General features: G+C 49.0%; 1 protein-coding gene across 2 annotated transcripts in view; it reads right to left on the reverse strand.

Annotated features, from left to right (window-relative positions):
• Window positions 1-16,251, reverse strand: part of MTOR (mechanistic target of rapamycin kinase) — a 103,246-nt gene that overhangs the window by 86,686 nt on the left and 309 nt on the right. For both annotated transcript variants that reach the window (XM_014523163.2, XM_025211341.1), the window contains exons 2-17: window positions 16,007-16,115; window positions 14,500-14,732; window positions 13,917-14,117; window positions 13,090-13,224; window positions 10,913-11,188; window positions 10,467-10,575; window positions 9,155-9,341; window positions 8,884-9,012; window positions 6,760-7,004; window positions 4,391-4,606; window positions 3,743-3,948; window positions 2,509-2,631; window positions 2,026-2,115; window positions 1,832-1,924; window positions 1,137-1,271; window positions 649-778 (exon numbers count right to left, since the gene is read on the reverse strand). In XM_014523163.2, coding sequence (XP_014378649.1) covers window positions 649-778; window positions 1,137-1,271; window positions 1,832-1,924; window positions 2,026-2,115; window positions 2,509-2,631; window positions 3,743-3,948; window positions 4,391-4,606; window positions 6,760-7,004; window positions 8,884-9,012; window positions 9,155-9,341; window positions 10,467-10,575; window positions 10,913-11,188; window positions 13,090-13,224; window positions 13,917-14,117; window positions 14,500-14,732; window positions 16,007-16,115 — 2,617 coding nt within the window. The remainder of the gene's footprint in view (window positions 1-648; window positions 779-1,136; window positions 1,272-1,831; window positions 1,925-2,025; window positions 2,116-2,508; window positions 2,632-3,742; window positions 3,949-4,390; window positions 4,607-6,759; window positions 7,005-8,883; window positions 9,013-9,154; window positions 9,342-10,466; window positions 10,576-10,912; window positions 11,189-13,089; window positions 13,225-13,916; window positions 14,118-14,499; window positions 14,733-16,006; window positions 16,116-16,251) is intronic.

Consider the following 16,251-nt stretch of genomic DNA (forward strand, 5'->3'; position numbering starts at 1 on the left):
AGTCACTTCTTTTCCTGTTGGCCTTTCACACAGCAACACAGGACAAAAATGTTTCACAGAACAGGAAAAAGAAACTGGAAAGCCACTCATTTGGTAGTTTGTACGAAGATGGTGCACAAAACACTTTTGAACTCATTTTTCTGAAACCGACTAGATTCCTATTCTACAGCATCCTTCTAGCATCTACAGCAGCTAAAAAGGGAACACCCTTAAGAAATTTTCCTTTTCTCAGGTACCAATGACCCTTTCTGCTTAGTGTAGTTCCACCATAGATCTCCAAGTCCTTCAAATGCAGGTCAGTATCAATAGGCACTTTTAACAAAAGGTTAAACAGGCATTGAGAAGTGACTTGCTTGGGTTTCCCTGTGGCAGAGCTGGATTATATGCCCCAGTTAAAGTTAATGATGCTGTACTGTAGCTTTCAGGACCTTTTAACTCCAGAATGGAATGAATCGCGTCTAAAGCCCAGGTTCACTGTTAGTTAGGATCTCTCTGGCCCATGCCACTATACTGGCTGGAGAAACAAGCAGATGACCTATGATGTCATTTCCATCTTTAGCTTCTAGGCTGGAATGAAAAGAACACAGCCCCTTTAAAATTAAATTATGTGAAAGTTGCGCACTCTTCTCCCAGCATCCACTTGCTTACAAGAATCTTGACTGGATTTAGACTCTGACAGGCTGACAGCTGAAGCATCACGTGACTGGTCAATCATGCCAATGTTCACTTTGTGCTTGTACGGGTCCAAAGCTCCCAAGAGCCCTAGCACACGGATAGCCTGGCAAAGGAGAAAGCAAGGAAAATGTGTCAAAACCATATTCCAGGCAGAAGCCAACACAATGAATGATGCCTGAACCCAGGTGTCTGAGTAGCTGCCATGAGGAGACCTAGTGATGAGAGAAATGGTGGCCTTTTATTCCCTAGACAGCAAGCCAATTCTTTCCATTCCACTGAAGGTGAACAACTTCATTCACAGCTTCTTTACAGCCTTGTCCAGCAAAACAAATTATACCCCACTCAGCCCCAGCAGCAGGCCTTCCATTCCTTTTGCTAGAAATGGATTCAGCAGCCTGTCTCTCTGACTGCCCTCCTAACTCCTGGAAGTCCTCAGAGGAGGAAGAGATTGGAGTTCCTACCTCTCTCCGGGTACCCTGGTTCTGCTCAGTCTTCAGAAAATTCAGCAGCACCTCCAGCAGGGTTGGGTATTTCCTGTAGGGTTCCACCACATAACCAGTACTGGCCACCAGCTGCCCCAGAGTCCAGAGAGCCACCTGGAATGAACACATTCCCAGAAGAGTTAGCTTTGACCTGGTAGGGAAGACCAGCAATTTATTACTTGCCTTATCTTATAAGGAATCATTTATCTCCCTTTAAAACATTTCAAAGCATCTCAGGGTCCAACTGTTTCTGAAAGCCTCCCCAGAGACTCTCCCTCTTTGTCAGGGCAAAGGAAAAAGTTCATTAACACTTGACAACATACATCTCTCTGGGTCATTAAAGGAACCATCTTCTCTAAGACCTGCTGCGCCTGCCCCCATCCAGTCGCTCCTGGCAGCTTCTTAATAGCACTGAGCTTGGTCCCAGTGTTTTCTAAAGGAGCCATTTATCCATGCTTCTTTCTTTAGCTGTTCAGGGAACACACACTACCCGAGATGAAATGGACAGTAAAGTCACCAATATGGCCCACCCTTCTGGGCATTCTCAAATAGAGGACTAACCACTTCGAACTGAAGGCTAATTTTTTCAGCTCCAAGTGGCACACACTAACATCTGACTCTATATCTCTAGTCACAGAGAGCAGCTTAGTTTAATGAGGGTGCTGTATACTTACCTGTCTTTTAGCCAGCAAAGAGGAGTCCTGGAGCATGTCCATGATGATGATGAAGAGCTCATCCACCCATTTCCTCATCTCCAGCCCACTGACCTGTAAGAAGCAGAGAAGAGACGTTCCTCCTCTAGAACAGCAACAGGCTTCGGGTCAAGGTGGCCACCATGGTGCCTCCTCAGAAAGCTGCAGTTCCTTACCTGCGCAAGTTCCCCTATGGTAGCTAGGACATTGTTAATCACTCCTGGGTTTGGATCCGGATCCGGATCTTTCAGTTTCACAATCAGTGCCTGTTTGAGGATATAGAAACAGGTTAGACTCCTCAGTGAAAGCCTCTCCCACCCCCACCCAACAAGGAACACTCTCTTCCATGCCTCTGACACTGAAAATTCAAACCAGTGCACATCCCATGATGGATATTCATATGCATCAGCATTTCAAAGATGAACGATACATTTTGATGACATCTTTATGGCTTCTACGCACCCACCCTATCTGGGCTACATGGTTGTATGTAATCAGTGTTACTGTGAGGACCACTCTAGCCAGTTTCTTTTATACTGGTTCTGCTATTACCAAGCAGGGATAACAGGATAGCTCATGGTAAAGGGGACACATCCACATGTTAAAATACCTCCCCTCTCCTCCAATGAAGATCAGCAGGGTGTGGAAGGAGGCTCTACCTTAAGGATGGGCTCCATGTACGGGCGAATGAGACGTGGGGCATTGGAGACCAAGTGACCCAACATCCTGGCACTCTGCTCTTTAATCCTCCCAACTCCACTGTGTTCTAGCTCTGTCAGGATCTACAGGGAGTGGGGAAACAGATGCATCAAAGCAGAGATAGGCTGGAGAGCCGACATTCTTCAGATTAGGCACCAACAGATGAAAAGGAACAACACAGTTAGACTCCATTCCCTATTTCTGTCTGCATTTGGCTGAAACACAATTGAAGCATCAAATGAGAGCGTGATTGTGGCAGCCCATGTCTAACAGGGGGATGCAGGGTATGGGGCTAAAGGCTTCAGCACACAGTGTTCCTCCGCCACTGAGAGAAGGCCACTTTAGTTGAGGAGAAATGATGTATACTGGGACCTGCAGTTACTACTGTCCTCTCCATTCCGCTATGGAAGATGGTAACTGCCAGATTCATTACTGAATTTCAAGGGCTCACTCTAGATATGAATGTCAAGTCATGAACTCATAGGCAGGCCCTTCCCAACACTTCCTCTCTACTCGGCACTGGTGAGACCCCAGCTGGAGTACTGCGTCCAGTTCTGGGCACCGCACTTCAAAAAAAGATGTGGAGAATCTTGAAAGGGTCTAGAGAAAGGCCACAAGAATGATTAAGGGCCTGGAGGACAAACCTTATGAGGAAAGACTGAGGGATCTGGGACTGTCAGCCTGGGGAAGAGAAGACTGAGGAGGGACTTGGTGGCCATCTATATGTATGTACGGGGTGAGTATCAGGAGCTGGGAGAAAAAAAATGGTTACTAGGGTGCCCCAGGGGAGAACAAGGAGGAATGGCCATAAACTGTTAGAGGATGGTTTCAGGTTGGATGCAAGGAAGAACTCTTTACGGTAAGGGTGATCAGAATCTGGAATAGACTTCCCAAGGAGGTGGTGCAGTCCCCAACCTTGGAAGTCTTCAAGAGGAGACTGGACAGATACCTTGCTGGAATCATTTGATCTCAGCAGTATTCCTGCCCAGAGCAATGGGGTCGGACTCTATGATCTTTCAAGGTCCCTTCCAGGTCTTAATTTCTATGATTTTATGATTCCTGAAGTGCATCAAGCTGAGTGAAAGAACCTTTCAGGGTGCTCTTCCCATTCCAAGCACGTGAGGAGAGGACAATTCCACCAGCCCCAAACCTCACTTTCTCAACTCAACCCCAACCCAACACCTTCTCTCTCACCTGGATTAACATCTTGCGCAGAAAAGGCATGACAAAGGCAGGGTTCATGCTGCTCAGCCGGCCCACGGTGCAGATGGCCAGCTCTCGGATTTCAAACACCTGGTCGTTGAGGGCCACAAAGAGAGCCTGCAAGTTCTCTGCCTGAGCAAGATGTGCATCAAACCGCTCATCCAGGGAGGCCAGCACGCAGAAGCGAATATCGGGGTCTGCAAGAGCATGTTTGCTTGTCTTTGTTCACTTTAAGTTTCTGTTCTTCCACAATCTCTTGCTATTACTGATGCATGGCTTCCAGCACACCACCGTCTCTCTTTACCACACAGACCTACTGCCACTAACCTATCATGGCAAAGCTTTAGAGCTGACAGGACCCCATGAAGAAAGAAATACCTAAGGAATTTACCCATATGCATTTCAGCACAGGCCACTAAAGGGCGGGCTTCTCAGTGCTGGCCTCTGTTGCTAAGCAAGACACTCAGGTTTCACACCCAGACCTGTCTCTTGCTCCTGCAGCTCGTTTGGTTGGAAGGGATGCAGAGATATGGCAAACATCAGCCCCTGGGGACATCCTGCAACTGGCTAAGGATTTAGCTAAGGAGCCAGTCCTCCCCTGAACTCCATGAATGGATCATAACATGGGAGAACTCATACCTGGGTCTGTTATTCCAACCACAAGCAGTTTGCTGAGAACATCTGCCACCACCTGCACTGCTGTCTGGCTGACCACATGGGCATGTCCGCTGATGAGGTGGATGGAGGGTGTAAGCAGGCGGGAGCAGGTGCGGGCTGCCTCCATCCGGATCTCTTTGTGTTCGCTGTTCAGGAAATGATCCGCACAGTGTCGAACAAACTGGGTCAGGGAATGACCTGGATGGGAGTGAGGGGTAGTGGAAAGAGATGAGGGTCTGACATGGGTTTAAACTTCAGGTCCTAGACTTCCTGCTGACTATACTAAAACGACACAGGTGCAGTTTCATCTCCCTAGTACAAGGTGTTGCCAAGCCTTGGCCACTTTCAAGGGGCATAAGCCAAGCTGCAGAACTGTGGCTAAGCAGAAGGCCTCAAAGCCTGTTTCTGAGTGACCATAGAGCAGAGGTGGGCAAAATGAGGCCCGCAGGCCATATCTGGCCCACTAATTGATCCTATCCCAGCCCACTGGCTCAGCCTGAGCAGAGAGGGCTGTGCCCTGAGTTGCTCCACTCTGTTCCAGCCAGGGCTAGGCTTGGCTGGGTTGCAGACTCTGCCCCTGCCCCCTCAGCTTCCTGTTGGGACTGTGGCTGTACAGTCCTGGCACTGCAGCTGCTGGGAGCCAGGCCCACATGGGATGGGACACAATGCAGCATGCCAAGTAGCTGTCCCACCAGCCTACTGCAACGAGCTGCTGCCATTATGGCAACACTAAGAGGGGAGTCCATGCTGACCCGGGGGGGGGCGGCATGGCGGCTCAGCCTGGGGCAGCTGCCACCCCTGACTTCCTGGAGCAGCATGGCAGTAGTGGCTCATTGCAGCAGGTGGGCAAGCGGGATAGCTATGTGGCCCCATCCCATATGGACCTGGCTGCCAGTGGTTGCAGTGTCAGGACTATGCAACACCAACAGAAAGCTAGATGGAAGTGGGAGGCAGGAGTGTGGAGAAATCTGCACGCTGCCCAGCATAGCCCAGGCCCAGGTGCAGCCAAACAGAGTAGCGCAGGATGCAGTCCTTCCTCTTCAGGCTCTCAGCAGCAGCTGGGTGGCCAGATAGAGTCAACTGGCATCTCCCTGCCCCCCCCACCCCCTCCCAGCCCTCAACAGCTCACCAAAATTTCGGGGTGGAGGGCCACTTAATAATTGCCCACCCCTGCCACAGAGGGAACCTTTACTTTGCTGAACCAGCTAGTTATCGCATCTGTAAAGGAGGCCATCAACGCAGCTAAGTAAACCAGTAATTAGATACAATTAAAGCACAAGGCCTGAAAGGAGACACTATAAGGGAAGACCACATATTATATAATCCAAATATACTATATCATAGCTTTATCTTAAAATATCAGTAGTGGTGGTTGATGTAATCAAACATTAGATGCTATAGATATGTTTTTGTTAAGAAATTTAGGTAAGTTGTAAAAACAAAACAGCCTTGTCAAAGAAGACCATAAGCTAAGGTAAAGAAGAGAAAAGACAGGGTTGAACTGCATTCCACAATGGCATGTTGAAGAGGAAGAAAAAGAAGAGATAAGAAACCCTCCTTTTTACTTTCCTAAGGATATAAATCCCAACTAACTGACACCTTCCAAGTTCACAAGAGATCTGGTTCAGTCCAATCCCCAAAGTTTCAGTGAAAGAAAGAAATTTAAATAAAACTAATCAGAAAACATTTATTAGAACAAGCCATCTATAAATACAGAGTATAGGCTGGAGGGAAATTTGGAGAACTCAGCAAATTCAAAAAGACCTGCTGCCAATCTGTATGCCACTCTCCTCCCACCACGTGAGTCTTCCCAGCTGGTATAGGTAAGAATTCATGTTGTGCTGTCATGTGTAGCTAGACATACTTTAGAATAAATGTTTGTTTTGTGTTTTGAAGTGCAAGCAAATATAATGTTGGGCTGTAGACCTGTTTCTGCCTCTTTTATCAGTAGCCAACCTGCAAGGTTACCTGTAGTCTTGGTAACAAAGGGAAATAGTTATATAGATGGAATTAACAAGTACTTGAGTAGGCCAGTTGGTATATTCTGGGTCTAGCAGGGAAAGGCTAGGATTTTCTTTAGGTGGTTTGCCAACCACTTCTATATCCTGATTCTAGTAAGAGTTTTTAGGTGCATCTTGCTTTTGTGTCCACAACATGCTGCTTCCAAAGTTCTCACTACTCTGCAGCAAATATCCAGAGAACACCCACCTCAGAAGACCTGGAAGCTTTCATGGACACTGTTCTGTGAAATCTTAACTAGGCTGTTTCCCACTTGCAATACTGCTGCTCAGGCTTTCTGCAAGTGCTTGAATGCATCTTGCATTCAGCCTGCCACTGCCTTCATGTCTTACCTTCAAACTCAAAGCTGCCCAACGTGCGCAAGGCAAGGGTGATGCTGCCCACATCACTGGCCTCAGGGATGTTGGTGAGGCTGGGTGAGGCCAGCTGATGGGCAATGCCTTTGGGCATGCCTGGGTGCCGCAGGGGTTTGTGCATTAGAACAAGGGACAGCATTTTCAGCAGCCCATCCTGGATGTCCTTCTTCAGCTGGGGGATCTGACGGCTCAAGTCATAGAGCACGGCAGTCAGAGCAGGGCTGGGGACAAGAAGCAGGCAAATGCTCATTAGGACAGGAACAACACAAGTTAAGTGTTTCTACTTCTCATTCATGCCTTTGACACTGCCCATCGGAACACTGCTCCAGGCATTTAGAGCGCAGCAATACTTGCCACTAGAGCTTGGCAACCCTTGCATGACCTCCAGAAGCTAAAACAGACTGCTTGGATGCCAGCCCAGTCTGCTGCACTAGGTGCTACTGGGAATTATCCACGTGGAGGACCTCCAGCTGGGACCAATGCAATGGACTATGCACAGGACTGTCCTTAAAAGCTGCTTTGATGCTCCATGTCATGCACAATGCAGCTACAGATTTATTTCAGGGTGCATGCTTGGCTGAGTGCCTCAAGCCTGTATCCTATAGACAGAGAGGTGAGCAACTCACAAGATGCTGACTCCAGACTACAAAACTGTCACAGCCTGAGAGCTGGATGTCTGAAAGACCATCTTTTCCCCACACCCTCATGCTGCCAGCAGAGGTGAGCTAAGATTCTTTTAGTAGGAGACCCCAGATTTTAGCTTTTTCTTACCCTCAGAGCTTGAGGCATGGCATCTAAAGCAGATCATGGCATCTGGAGCATCAAAGCAGCTTTTATGCTTTTATGGACTGTGGCGTCAACACCTACGCAGTCAAACGGGTCGCTAACTGGCTGAAGGGCCCCACCCAGAGAGTGGTGGTGGACGGGTCATTTTCAACCTGGAGGGATGTGGGTAGTGGGGCTCCCCAGGGCTCGGTCCTCAGACCCGCGCTGTTCAACATCTTCATCAGTGACTTGGACAAGGGGGTAAAAAGCACCCTATTCAAAACTGCCAATGACACTAAGACGTGGGGGGATGTGGGCACGCTAGAAGGGGGGAATAGGCTGCAATTGGACCTAGACAGGTTACAGGGGTGGGCAGATGAGAACAGGATGGGTTTCTACACTGACAAGTACAGGGTGATGCACCTGGGGGGAAGAACCAGCAGCATACCGACAGGGTGGGGAACTCCCTTCTCGTCAGTGCAGAGGCAGAAAAGGATCTTGGAGTCATTATTGAGGACAAAATGAACATGGGCCGACCGTATGGGGACGCAGTCAGGAAGGCCAACCACACCTTGTCGTGCATCCACAGATGCATCTTGAGCAGGTCCAAGGAGGTGATCCTCCCCCTCTATGCGGCACTGGTCAGGCCGCAGTTGGAGTACTGTGTCCAGTTCTGGGCGCCGCACTTCAGGACGGATGTGGACAGCATGGAGAGGGTTCAGAGGAGGGCTACCCGCATGATCAGGGGGCAGCAGGGCAGGCCCTACCAGGAGAGACTAAGGGACCTGAAGCTGTTCAGCCTCCACAAGAGAAGGCTGAGGGGGGATCTAGTGGCCTGTTACAAACTAGTCAGAGGGGACCAGCAGGCATTGGGGGAGTCCCTGTTCCTCCGAGCACTACCAGAAGTGACTAGAAATAACGGTCACAAACTGGCAGAGGGTAGATTCAGACTAGAGATCAGGAGGTGCTACTTCACTGTCAGGGGGGCTAGGATCTGGAACCAACTTCCAAGAGAAGTGGTGCTGGCTCCTACCCTGGGGGTCTTTAAGAGGAGGCTAGATGAACACCTTGCTGGGGTCGTTTGACCCCAGTGCTCTTTCCTGCCATGGCAGGGGGTTGGACTTGATGAGCTGTTAAGGTCCTTTCCAACCCTACAAACTATGAAACTATCCAGCTCTTCTCCAGAACCTTCTTCTATTGGTATATGCTATATCTTCACAACTCACTTTTATACCTACAGGTCCTTTCCCTTCAGAATCTACAATTATTTTGTTCAGGGCCAATAATGCCATCCAGTGGCTAACAGAAGAACATGTGGAAGAGCTTTGTACGTACCTCAGTCCTACAGCTAGCATGGGTTCCAGTAGCTCTTTGATGTCCTGCTGGATGCTGGGCCCCATAGCTCGTGCCAGCATACTGATGCAGGTGAAGACCGTGGCATCAACCTGCATGGATTTCTGTCTCCTAAGACGACACAGTAAGAGCTAGCTAACTCAGAAAGCTTGCAGTCCTGTCCCTCCCTCACCCCACTGACATCTCAAGGGAATGTTTGTCAGTTTACCAACAGTTGTCTATCCAAGACCCTCTCTAACCCCCATGGACTCACTTGTGTGCAAAGTCCTTTGGTGGAAGAGCCGCTTTGATGATTTCAAGAACCTTGGGCAAGTAGGCCTGAAACTCAGACCTCACAGCCACAGAAAGCAGTCCCAAGGCCTGGAAGGCTGCTGTTCTCTCCTTCTCTTTCTTCACACAGCTTAGGACATGGTTCATGGTATCTGGAAGGTACTGGTCAGCTAAGGCAAGAGAAGAAGAAATCAGTCTGTGAGTTCTTTGGGCAGCAGAGCCAAAGCACAGGTTACCAACCACAATTAGTGAGGCACATGTACAGCATTCAGCAGTTCCTGCGTGTCAAATCTATAGGGCTGCAAAGTGAAGGGAGTACAGAAGGAGGCCATATTATGTGGCCTGTCCCTATCCATCTTCCAGCATAGAGTGCCAGGGAACCTGTTAGAACGCAGATTAGTGTATTTCACATAGCCGCGGGTGAAGCAATAAAAAAAACAAAAAACCCAGGACAATTGCTTAGAGGGTGGCCTGCTTAGAAGCAACTGCACCAGAGGACAGGAATGCTGGCATCAGAAGTATCACCTATAGCAAGACACCTTGCAGAAATAACACACTAGAGAATGGGCACTGGCTTGGTATGAATTGCTGCTGCCAGCAAGGACAAACTTAAATGTAATGACAACAAAACAGGTTCCCGCTGGGCTTTAGCCATCTAAGCCAACAGTTTCTTTCATAGGGTTCTATATCTGGAGAAGGCATATGAAAAAAACAACTCAGCAACAGTGGTTAAGACATTTCTTATAGGTTTTATACAGGAGACAAATGCCAAAGTTTCTCAACAGGGTGGTAACTGGTTTGGAGTTTAGGAGATGTTGGTATACAACTGTAAAGGCACAGCCAATCTTAGGCATACTAGTAAGGCCCCATTTCTGGTACACTCTGGACTTTAAGACCAATACAGTTTTTAAAAAGTCAGCTGTAATCTCCTTTTCCCTCAAGATCTCCTAACCACCCCAAATAGGGAAATAAAGGATTGGACACTGGTGACAACCCCACAGTTATGTTTGCAGGGAAGGAAAGGGAAGAGCCCAGCAGGTTGAGACAGCTTGAGATGAGGCACTATGGCACTGTAATCCACACAAGGGCTTTGCAAAGCTGCAAGTTCCTGACAGATGTTGTGCTGCACTCCTCTGAAAAAACTGGCCCCTTGCTATTCAGAGGAGGAATCAAAGGGCCAGCTCATGCAATTTCTCTGCTCTACTACCTGTGTGCAGGCCAATGGAAGAAGCAGCTGGAACTCTCTCCACCCACCTTTGGCTGCATCCCCAAAACCCAGGCAACAAACACTTCACCTGTGAATGCAGAAGGCCGGAAAGCAGCCAACCGGGGCAGTAAGTTGAGTACTGTCATCTGGATCAGGGAGTTCTTGCTGGTTCTGCATTTCAAAACCCACTGGCATACCTGAAACCGGATGGATTGGGCTTTCAGGGAGGAGCATATTTTTCCCTCCTCCCCATTCTTTTTATTGGTGCTCTACAAAGCCTTGTACTGACTCTCCCACAGCACCCCCCGGGAATAGATAAAATTATTTGATTCAGAGAGAAATAAACTGCAGCACAGAGAAGCTAAGCTGCTTTCTCTCAGAGGCAGAGCCAAATACAGCTAATGAACCTTGATACCTCGATGCAATCACTGAGCCATGCTGCTTCCCAGACAAGAGAAGTGGGGGGTAGCTGTGCTTTTAAGAATTTAGTCTATGCTGGTTTAAGGGGCAAGTACAGAAACAGTTACAACCCACCTGATCAAACTTTTCCTCCATGAGATCCCGGCAACATCGGCTCTCTACCAAGGTTGACTTTGCTGGGACAGGTGTGGCCCCGAATCCCATGATTCCCTGGTGGGCACTGTATCCCAGCAGTCCAGCTAAGGCATTCGATTGGGAGGGCTGCAAAGACTGGAAGCTGGTGAATGGGGTGATGTGGCGAGGCTTCGTACCAAAGCCCATCAGATCTTTGCAGTACTTGTCATGCACCATCTGTTGCTGTGTGATCTCCTCCATCTCTTCCCTGAGGCGCTGGGTGTAGAAGATAAGCAGGTTCAAAGACAGCTGAATAGAAGATTGCACACACACAGAGCACTAACAGAATTAGGGACCAAAAGGCTTCAATCCCAGTTGCAACATCTTGGTTCCCAACAGATAACAGATTTTCTGATAAGAGGCCAGCAGCAAGACATTCCAAGGAATTCTACCTCTTTATACTTTCAGTGGGAAAGCGGCAGGGACAGGCAACGAAAGCCCCCCAGCATGGCAGAACAAGGCAGGCAGGGTATTTCAAAAGTCTGAACTCTCCAAGAAAATGCCACTCAAACCTGGACTCCTACTCCCCAGACAAAGGAGATTCAAGTCTGGCATACCTCTCTGAATGCATCCAGCTTCAGGAGAATGAGCAGTTTAGTTCTGAACTTTAACCTGATCCCTCCTTTAAACACCTTCAACTGCTTTCCAGAAACACACAGTCCTCACATGCTTTTCCACTCCACATTTCACTTGTTCAAGTTACAGTAAAAGCTCTGTTGTCTGGCATCCCCCGGGAACGGTGGATGCCAGATAACAAAATATGCCGGTTAACTGAGCGGCCCTGGCCGCCACTTCTCATGCTGCATCTGGGGCATCCCTCCACCCCTCCTGCGACCCTGCAGGACAGGGAGGTGAGTTCCACACAGCCTGCTATACCCCTGGGCCGTGGGGGGCTCCACAACGCAGGCTGATTTGCCCCAAGCAATGGGGGCTCAGAGAAACCAGAAGTGCCCACGATGGCACTTCCAGTTTCACTTCATCTTACAAGCCGGCATGCCGGTTAGTGGAGCATGCTGGCTTGTAAGATGCTGGATAACAGAACTTTTACTGTACTACTTGAAGAAGTCAGATGCTCCATATGCAATTAGAACCTATACTCAACAACCTACGGCACATATCCCAAACCTTAGCCAATGTATTCGGCTGTACCAAAGCCGTTCACTCTATTATTATAAAAGCCTTAATCTGTCTGTCTGTCTGTCCATTATGCTTTATTCACACTCTGATTAGTTGTCTGAAACGAGAGTGCTCCAAGAGTGCTCTGGATAGGAGACAGTGGCACGCCACCATGATGGTAGGGACAGAGTGGCTGGAGCAGGGGGCTCCCTGAAGGCGGAGGCGGCACTGGGTGCTAGCCAAGGGGGCCGGAGGGGCAAGGTTCCCCCCTTTCTTGCTCCTGGGAGACAGCAGTGGTGCAGGGTGGTGGGTGACAGTGCTCTGTCTCCGCCCACCTCTCCCCCCTCCCCCGACATTCCTGATGGGCAATTGGCTAGTAGACAACATCAGTAGAAAGCAAAAAAGGTTTCAAGATAAGATTAGAAAGGCATAACAAACTAGAAAGGGAAAAATCCCAATTTGTCCTGCCTGCCCCTCAGTACAAGGGCAGAAGAACATTCCCTAGTACTTAATCAGTCCTAAGTCATAAGCAATGAAGTTTTCACCTTCTTACTCAGGAGCCTGTTCCGCTCCCTATTTAACTCTCTGCCAGAAAGTTTCCTGATATTCCACCTGTTCCCATCCCCTTCACTGTCATGCCACCTCATCTGGATATGTAGTCCTGTACACTAAATAGTTCTCCTTTTCTTTTGTGTTCACGTCATACAAATACCCATTTATCACTTAGTTGATCCATTTGTGTCACTTTCCACCAGTAATAAACAGCTAAAATTTCTGAGCAACTGTTATTGCTCTTCTCTTTCTTCCCTTCAATACCAGTGGTCTCTGTGATAACAGGAAGCCCTGAGCCCTGGTTGCTTGTGGAGTTTTCCAGGCCACTCCTGACCCAAACAGATTAATTCCATGTTCCTCAACTCATAAAGCAGCCACTGAATGAGGCAACAGCCCCACTTAGCTGCTGAGTGTGCTAGGCCTGACTGTCACCTTGATAAACTGCTTACCTCTCCCTCCATGCTGCTGATCCTCACTAACTCATTGAGGATCAGTAAGGCACCATGGATTCGGTCGTCACGATTCATACCCTTTTCCTTGGCCAAAGTCTCATCAAAACCCTTCTCAGCTTCTTCATATGTGTGCTAAAAAAGAAAAGAACAAACGGCAGCAATATTAACAGAAACTAAACCCCATGAAACAGAACAATGCACCACAGCATGTCACTAGGTAGTGGGAGCCTGTAACTTCCAGGAAGAGCTACATGCTTCAGCCAGGAAATTGTAAAGTGCTGTATAGCTAGGAGTCAGAGAGAAAACAGAGTTCAGCTACCTGAGAGCATCTTCAGCAATGAGAGCCAAGAGCAATGGCAAGGATGCTATACCAAGAATTCTGCCACTGAGTTGACCCTGTGGAGTCAGCACACAAGGCTTGAACAGGATGATTAAGTTAATTAGGCACAGTGAGACCTGAGCAACTGCCATACCACCATGTCCCAAGATATTAAGAAATGGAGATGCTCGTGCATTTCACTTAAAATTGGTCTACACTGCTACCAAAAGAAGGTGGGAAACACAGGTCAGTCTGATCACCTGCTCTGCTGAGAACAGTCTGACTGCTAAGATAGGCTAAATCAAAGGGCTGGCAACAAGTTGCAAAAAGCACAATAAAACTTCGGAGTATGCGACCCATTCCTTTTGTACTGGTTGATCCAAGGCCAGAATATTTTTAATCATGACTGAGAGGAGCCAACACCTAACAGCCTTAGCTTAGGCCAGATCTTGTGTGCTGACACAGAGAAGAAAGCTATTTAAAGTGGAAGGAACTCCTTCCTTACTCTGTACCACTGGGGCTTCTGCATCTCTTTTGGCTCCCGCTGGGTGGTGAGGATGAGGCAGGCACGTAAGGCAGAGACAGCTCCCTCTCGGATGGCCTGTTTGGGGTCCCACACAGCCACAAAGATATTGTCAAAGAATGGCTGCACTTGCTGGAAAAAGAAGGTAGGCACGCTGATGGCCAGTTCACGCAGGACGAGAACCTGGAGACAGGAAGGAAAATGGTGGTGTCAGGGAGAGGTGGGAATTTAGAAAAAAAAAACAAAAAAAAACTTACACATGCTAGATCTGTCTTGCCTAGTTACACTGTAAGCTTTTGGGAGCATGCTGCTGGGTTTATACAGTGCCTGGCACAGGAGCATCTGAGTCTCGGTTCCTAAGCACTACCAGAACAAATACCATTAACAGCAGACCAACTAGCCCATCCTGTAGCTCTTCAGAAATGGAAGAATAGCCATTCCACTCCCCAGCTAGGACTTCCCTCCAACCCTCTCCCCACTCATTGCATCCTTCCTCGCACAGTTCTCATCACTGCTACTCATGAGCCTGTTCCCAGGAAGGCTGAGAAGCCAGAAGAGCACTTACTGCCGCATGCCTTCGACCTTCATTCCTATCAGCTCCCAGCCACTCCAGAGCCCGTTTCACTTCAAACTCCACATATTCTGCTGTGAAGGTGTCTCCCGTCATGGCAAGGCGCCCGATAGCCTTGGACGCCATCTCCATGACAACAGGGTCATTGGAGGGGAGCAGGTTCCGAAGGTAGTTGGCAAACCTGCCGATGCGGGTGGCATTGCCTCCCTCGACACCAATAAGACTTGCTGGGGAGAAAGAGAGCATGGGTTAAGTCCTGCCAGTGGGTTAGTGTGGCAAACAGTAGCAAAATCCCTGGAAGAGAGTTCTTTCTAGGCAGCCTGGAAAGATTCCTGCTAACGCTTCCTAAACTGCAAATCCACCAGAAACATTAAGCAGCAGGAAAGGTCAGCATTCTTCTCAAGCTTGGATCTGTTATGTAAAACAGAGAAATGCATCAAAAAGGTTCCATAAGTCAGATTTTCTTTGTATTACTTTATAAAGATCCACCCTGGGAACACAGATCCATTCCAACACACCTCCATCTATATACGGCTACAATGGACCCAGGACTGAATGGAGGAGACTGTACTCTTTCAAGAGGTGGTCTCTCGAGGCCTGGCTTGAGGAACATTGGCAGGGGCAGCGCGGCAGCAGAGAGAAGCCATCAGTATCCAGGGTTGTCAAGCTGGCACCTTCCACCAGTACTAAGTTCACAGAAGTAACTTTAAAGTAATGCTGTCTGCCTAAAGTGAGATGTCATTAACAAAGACCACTCCACCTCAACGACCTCCATCATCTCTAAGCACACCGGGGTTTGGTTTGGTTATGATGCTTAACTCAATCCAGAAGCTTTACAGAGTTATTAAAAAGCAAATGGTGCAGAAATGAGGGATCCACTTGGAAGGGACTGTTTTCATACGAGTTATCTATCTGTATCATGGGCTCCCAACCCCCAGGCTGCGAAGGGTTGGTTGCTGGTCCGCAGGAGGGTTGGCTGCCAGACTGGAAGTCCCGAAGTGACCGGCATACTGTGGACCGGCAACCAACCCGTTTTTATACCGAGTATAAGAAAGGGTTGGCTGCTGGCCCACAGCATGCCGATCGCTGCTGGTCTGTGGCTTACCGGTCTGCAGCATAAAAAGGTCAGGAACCCCTGATCTGTATCCCCAGGAGTTGCAATGTTTAAGGCTGCTCTGCCGCACAAGAACGAAAGCTCAACAGGACAATAATCAGGGGAGATACTACCGGGAATAAATGCAAAAGCTCCTTGGAGGTGGGCCCCGCTGCCACTGAGCGAAGGGTTTTAACGGGTACGATTATTGCTCTCAGGCCACAGGGAGCACAGACTATTTGCACACCGTGCTCACTTAACGCAGCTGAGCATCGCGGCCCGTATTTTCGTAACAACGCAGGACCACGTTCTCAAGCGCTCAGCATGGAGACACCAGGTCTTCAGCTCGTTTGCGTCACGGGGAAGCGGAGAGCGAATCTCCCAGAGACACCGAATCCCTGCGCTCACCTATCGCCAGGATGCCCCCCTTCTTCTCGTTGGTGTCGGAGCTGGAGACCAGCTCAAATATGTGGTGATTCAGCTGGTCGTAGAAGCGGGTCGACTCCTCCTGGCTCATCTGCGCAGGAAAGAGAGTTCAGGCCCAGGCAGAGCCGCCCCCCAGCGCCCGGCCCCCGGGCAGCAACGATGCCGGGGCCTCCCAGGATCCAAACAGGCGGCGGCTTCTCCTCCCTGCCCCTGCCCATGCCCCGCCC

Source organism: Alligator sinensis, unplaced genomic scaffold (assembly GCF_000455745.1).
Source record: "Alligator sinensis unplaced genomic scaffold, ASM45574v1 scaffold366_1, whole genome shotgun sequence".
NCBI classification, from domain to species: Eukaryota; Metazoa; Chordata; order Crocodylia; family Alligatoridae; genus Alligator; species Alligator sinensis.